We start from the raw sequence: 6,000 nt of genomic DNA on the forward strand, positions 1-6,000 counted from the left end.
CGTGCACAGCAGCCTGTGCTTTGGGACGGGCCAGAGGAGAGACTCAACAGAGCTAGGGATTGACACAGCAGTGCCATGCCTCGGGTGTCCCCAGGAGACTCAAAAACGGGGGCTCCAGCAGCTACACATACACCAGTGGTCACTGCAGCACTGGTCACAAGAGCCAAAGGTGTGACCAACCCTGCACCCCTGTGTCCACCAGCAGTGGGACAGGTCATCTGAAAGTGGCCTTGACGTGACTGCTGCAACTAGATGCCATTTGTGATTGGTGCAACCATATTGCCAGAGCAGGGCTTTTTCCAGGTGTGATCCGCCCTTGCTGCCAGTTCCCTGTACCGTGGTGGCTGGTGTGTCGCTGCAACACTAAGCTCTGCCACGGGCCTTTCAAACACCAGCAGTGCCACTCGTGGTGGACCGCTTTCCGTGGAGGGTAAGCTAGACAACTTGGGAGGCACAGTGGCCACTGGACACATGAGGAACAGCAGCAGCACGTTGTCTGATGGAGCGCTGGAAGATGAGACATGACTCGGAGAAGAGCTTCTTCCTTGTGTGGGTCCTGGTAGACCAGAGAAACAAATCCAGGGAGACTCAGATGTGTATAGGAAAGAGCTTTATAGACAAGAGCAACTGAATATCGAGAAAACCTCCTAGCCCGGTCTAGATCAAGTCCATAAGTCTGATATTAGCCCATATGTCCAATACCAATCTATAAAGTCCTCGTCAGACTCAACGCAGCACTTGCAGTGACACCAAATGCAGGAAGGTCACAGGCCAGTGGGTGGGACGTCTTATAGATCCAGTGGTGTTGCAAGCATCTCGTCGCTGGCAGGGGTCTCCATGTGGCTTCTCCAGCTCCAGAAGTCTGACTGCATCAGGGTAGGTCCACGTGGCTTCTCCAGCTCAGGGCACTAGCATAGTGCCTGTGTCTTGTCAGCTGCAATGTCTCCCAGGGAGTGAGCTCAGAGAGAGAGAGAGAGAGAGAGAGATTCCCGCCTCCAGGGAGGAAATACCAGAATTCCCAGAATCCTTTAGGGGAAGGCTATGCCCACACAAAGGCCTCATTGGCTATGACCTGATTGACAGGCTAGACTCCACCCCTTCACTCTCAATCCTCAAATTGACACCAGATGATTGATGTCACTAGCACACTCTCAAAGAATAGTGGCAACAATGGGCTCCCTGTGGGGGGAGCGGGTGTGAGGATGGCACAGCACTGGGTGGTGTGTGCATGTGGGGGGTGGGAACAGACCTGACAGCAGTCATCTCTTGGGGGTGCAGATGGCCAGGCCTTGCTCCTGCGGAGCTGGTACGATGGGATTGAACTGCCACACTTTCAGTTAGCCACCCAGCACCTGACCATTGCCCCATTAGCAGTCATAGGTCCACATGACGGCGCAGGAAACGCACCACACCTGCGCTCTCCATTCCAAGTCACTGGGACCCTGCAGGATGGGACAGAAGGGCCATATCAGATTCCCTAGCCAAGTCTCTCTGAAGCACATCACTGCGTCTTTCTCCTGTGGAGCAACTGCTAGGTTGGAACCTCGACCTTCCAGGTGACAGCCACGCACCATCACGGAGTCCTGTTCGGTTGCCACGAAGTTGTACACAGCTGCTGCACAAGACCCCTGAGAGCGTTGAAATGCGAGGCTGTCCCTTGCAGGACTGCCGTGGTGCTTTCACGCGCCCCGTATGCTTGTGGGAGTTGAACCACGAACAAGGAAGCGCGAAGAAGAATCTGTGTTTGCACAGCGGTGCCAGTGAAGAAGGACAAACTGCTAAAAGGACAAACTGCTCTGTCCTGGAAGAAGCACATCCAGTGTGCGCCTGAGAGGCAAGGATGGTCAGACTTCGTCTTCCATACTTGGAACATGCTGTCAGCAGAGACCAGTCCCTGAAGAAGGACGTCATGGTTGGTCGAGTGGAGGGGCGGCGAACAAGAGGAAGGCCCTCCGGGAGATGGGTGGCCTCAGTGGTGTAGTCACGGGCGCAGACACAGGAACCACTGTGAGGATGGCACAGGGCCGGGCAGTGTGTCACTCGTTGTGTATAGGGTCAATATGGGTGGGAACCGACTTGGTAGCACCTAATAACACAACAAAGTTGTGATCCGTGCTGTGCCCTGGTTGGAATAATCCAGGGCTGTCGAGTTCATTCTGAGGGGTCGTGACCCCATAGGACACAGTGGAGCTGCCCTCTTTCCCCTTCAGAGACGTGTACGTCTTTGTGGGAGCAGACGGCCTGCCTCACTGGTGGTTTCGAGCTGCTGGCCCTGCTAGTTGGCAGTTCAGTGCACAACCCACCATGCCATCAGGGCCCCTTGAGGGACGTGTCAGACACAAGGGACAGCTATCGTGTCACCCTCTTATCTGAACTGTCCAGGGAGCCAAAGGTGGAGTTGAGGTGACCCAGGGCCGGGGGAGGAGGGAAGCGGAATTGTTCATTGATTCTTTCAAGTACTCATTATGAGTTGGGTGAAGACTGAGTGAGCAGATTGTTCTCCATCCAACACTTTAGACACTTCTTCCTTCGTCCCGCTCACTGCCGCGCTCACAATGTCACCTCACTTAGCCCGCGTCTTCCCTGGGTTCCGGTTTCCACTCTTCCCGATTTTGCCGACTCTTCTGAACTGCCCTTTTGATCTCAGATGGTTAACGTATATATTCTCCCCTCGTTCCCCCCTCCCCGATCTGCTTCCCACTCCTCTACCTCCCCCGTGTTGCTGCTCTCCTAATAGCTCTGTCTGGGGGGCACTGAACACTGAGCGCTCGGGTGAGTTCCCTTCCAGACCTGCAGGGGAACCGAGTCTGGAGGAGTGATGGCTCAGTGGGGACAGAGTACCTGTTTGAGGGGGATAGGAAGCGTTTTATCAATAGAGGTTGTTGCTAGGTACCACTGAGTCTCTTCCAACCCACAGTGGCCCTGGGCACAACAGAACGAAGCACCACCCGGTCCTGCCCGGTCCTCACTATGGTGCCTGTGCCAAGCCCTTCAGGCAGCCCTTCTGGTTGGGGGCCTTCCTTTTTCACTTTACCACGCGTGACGTCGTCATGACGTAAGATGAAGGCTCGCCACCCTGCCTCTAAGGAGCCCTCTGGCCTTATTCCTTCCAAGAGAGGTCCGTTAGCCCTTTCAGCAGTCTGGAACTTTGGATCTTCTCCAGCGCCATTGTTCAAACGCATCGATGCTCCTTTGGTCTTCCTCCTCCAGTGGCCACTTTCCCATGCTTAGGAGGCCACTGAAAACACCACGTCTTGGGTCAGGCGCACCTTAGTCCTCAAAGGCACATGCTTGCTCTTCAAGGCTCGATAGAGGTCTTTTGCAGCAGATTTGCCCAAGGCCACCCATCTTTCGATCTCTCGACTGCTGCTCCCATGAGCATTGACTGTGGGTCCCAGAAAGCGAGCACCCTGACGACTTCCACGTTTTCTCGGTTGATCACGAGGTTACCTGTCGATCCAGTGGTGAGGGTCCGAGTCTAAGTGGTGGTGGGTAGAATTCATAGAACAGGGGGGGGCAGTTCGTCTCACTAAATCACACTGGGGGCATGAGGCTTAAGCCCCCCACTGCGGTTCATGCTCTAACGCCCTGGGGCTCTGCTCCCATCCAAACGCCAGCCCCTCGGGCAGTGCCGGCATCATGCCAGCCGCTAGGAGCTGAATTGGCCTTGACGGCAGCCAGCAGCAATGATCACCTCTCGGAGGTGCCGGCTCTGCTGTGCCATGGAACACTGGGAAGGCAGCGCAATGGAAAGGGCGCCTGTTTCAGCAAGGGTCCTCACCGAGTCTCTTGTGTTTCAGGCTGTTCAAAGCCACGAGCCCCCGAGGGGAGCCCCCCGATGGCCTCTACTGCATCAGGAACTCCTCCAAGTCAGGGAAGGTGGGTGTGCTGGGTGCAGGGCCCGGTGGTCCCCTGAGTCAAGAAGCTGGGACCTCACTGTCTATGTCACCCTCCCCCTGCCTCAGCCTTTCTTGTCCTCTCATCCAGCTCTCTGTTCATCAGAGCCCTCCACCATCTGTTCTCAGAAGGACACTGTGTCCTTGGCACCTCTGACCCCCTCCCAGCAGGGCAGGAGGAGGGAGGTGCTGGGGGTCCTAGGACCATGGTTGGGTCTGAGCCCTTAAGGAGGAGGAGGTAGCATGGGGCCATGGCAGTGGCGGGAAGTCTAGGGCCTGTTCAGCCTCTGCCCTTCCCGGGGGGGGGGGCGGGCGGCTTACCCTGCCTCAGTTTACCCCTGGGCATGGCAGTGGGGGAGTAGGGTGGGGGCCTGGCCCTGTTAGACCAGCCTTATCAGGGCCATTTGCTGCAAGAGGCTGCCTGTCCCCCTGCGGGGGGCGGCTTTTCCAACGGCCTGACCCTCTGCCCCCAGGTCCCCCCACCAGGTCCCTCTGTCTCAAACTTGAGTTGTTCCCCGCCCCCAGGTGCTGGTGGTGTGGGATGAGAGCTCCGGCAAGGTGAGGAACTACCGAGTCTTTGAGAAGGTAAGGGCTGTGGGCACTTGGGTGGGGTTGGGACCTGGACCCCAGCCTCCGGAGGGTGGTGGTTTCCCTGGCAGGTAGGACAGTGGGTGGGCTGAGCAGCATCTCAAGGACACCTCCACCCCAGCCTCCCCTGCCTCCCCCACTTCCTCCCTCTTCCTCCCCCACTTCCCTCACCTCCTTTGCCCCATTTGCCCCTCACCCTTCCACCTTTCCCCTCCCCTCTCCTACCTCCCACCTGTCCCCTCTCCCCTCTCCTACCTACCCTCAACTTCCCCTTGCCCCTCCCCTCCCCTCCCCTTCCTCTCCCCTTCTCTATCCCCCATTGCCCCCTCTCCTACCTCCAACCTTCCCTCTCCCCCATGCCCCTTCCTACCTCCCCCTCCCCCTGCTTCCCCACCTTTTTATCTTTGCCCCCTTCCCCACCCTCTTCTACCTCCCCTCACCTACTCCCACCTTCCCCAGCCCCTCTCTTACCTCCCTCTACTTTCCCCCACCTTCTACACCTCCCCTACCTCCTACACTTCCCCCACCTCCCCCCACTACCTCTGTCTCCCCCACCATCCCCCACTTCTCTCCTGCTTTTCCCTTCCCCCCACTTCCACCCCCACCCCCATCCTTCTTCTATCCCCCATCCCCACCTTCCATACCTTTCTCCCCACCGCTCTCTTTCCTTCCTCCCCCTCCCCTGCCTCCCCACGTTCCTCTCCCCCTCCTCCACTCTCATGGCCTCAACCTCCCCGTTTTGTCCCCAGCAGACCCTGGAGGAGGACGGGGTGATCCTACCCAGATCTTGGGTTTATTAACAGACTCTGCATGGGTCCCCTGGGCAGGGGTGGGGCTCAGCAAGGGGCCCCTGGGGAGGTAGCTCAGGCCAAGTGACCTGAGCGTACTGCTGTTCTGACTGACCGCCCGTCTGTCTTCCGGTCGGTCTGCCCGCAGGACTCCAAGTTCTACCTGGAGGGCGAAGTCCTGTTTGTGAGCATGGCCAGCTTGGTGGAGCATTACCACAGCCATGTGCTGCCCAGCCACCAGAGCCTGCTGCTGCGCCACCCCTACGGCTACACCAGGCCCAGGTGACACCAGCGCTCTCTGACCTGGGTCCACCCCAGGCTCCTTTTACAATTCACCAGGCCCGTGGGCCTCGGGCTGCTGCGGACTGAAGGCCTCTCCTGCCTGGCCTGTCATGCCGGGGACCAGGCTCAGGACAGAACCTCGCCTGGGCTTCCGGCACAGACAGCTGCCTCTGCCCAGTGTGCTGCCCTCAGATCTGTGAGCTGGGCGGGTGGGCGGGCCCCCTCGCCGCAGGAACGCTAAGAGGCAGCCCAGGAGGGCCATGCCACCAATAAAGCACAAAGCACCAAGAAAGCCCCTTGCCTGGCTGGATGGTTGGGAAGGGGGGCCTCGCAGGCCCAGAGGCCTGTCCAGCGCACAAGTTCATGGGGCACTGGCCTCGGGGGACGGGCCCAATCTGGGCTCTGATACCCTCCCTGAAATGCCTGTGGACAACTGGGCAGTGGGA

The 6,000-nt window shown here is 58.4% G+C and overlaps 1 protein-coding gene across 3 annotated transcripts in view; it reads left to right on the forward strand.

The window, feature by feature from the left end:
* The window catches only part of SH3BP2 (SH3 domain binding protein 2), a 40,824-nt gene extending 35,040 nt beyond the window's left edge, over window positions 1-5,784 (forward strand). The window contains exons 11-13 of one of the 3 annotated variants that reach the window (XM_075544622.1): window positions 3,801-3,879; window positions 4,422-4,481; window positions 5,421-5,782. In XM_075544622.1, the coding sequence (XP_075400737.1) occupies window positions 3,801-3,879; window positions 4,422-4,481; window positions 5,421-5,558 (277 nt within the window). In that variant the 3' untranslated portion in view covers window positions 5,559-5,782. Of the gene's footprint in view, window positions 1-3,800; window positions 3,880-4,421; window positions 4,482-5,420 lie in introns of all 3 variants that reach the window. The other 2 variants (XM_075544621.1, XM_075544620.1) reach the window with 2 other exon arrangements.
* The last annotated feature ends 216 nt before the right edge of the window (window positions 5,785-6,000 follow it).

Source organism: Tenrec ecaudatus, chromosome 3 (assembly GCF_050624435.1).
Source record: "Tenrec ecaudatus isolate mTenEca1 chromosome 3, mTenEca1.hap1, whole genome shotgun sequence".
NCBI classification, from domain to species: domain Eukaryota; kingdom Metazoa; phylum Chordata; class Mammalia; order Afrosoricida; family Tenrecidae; genus Tenrec; species Tenrec ecaudatus.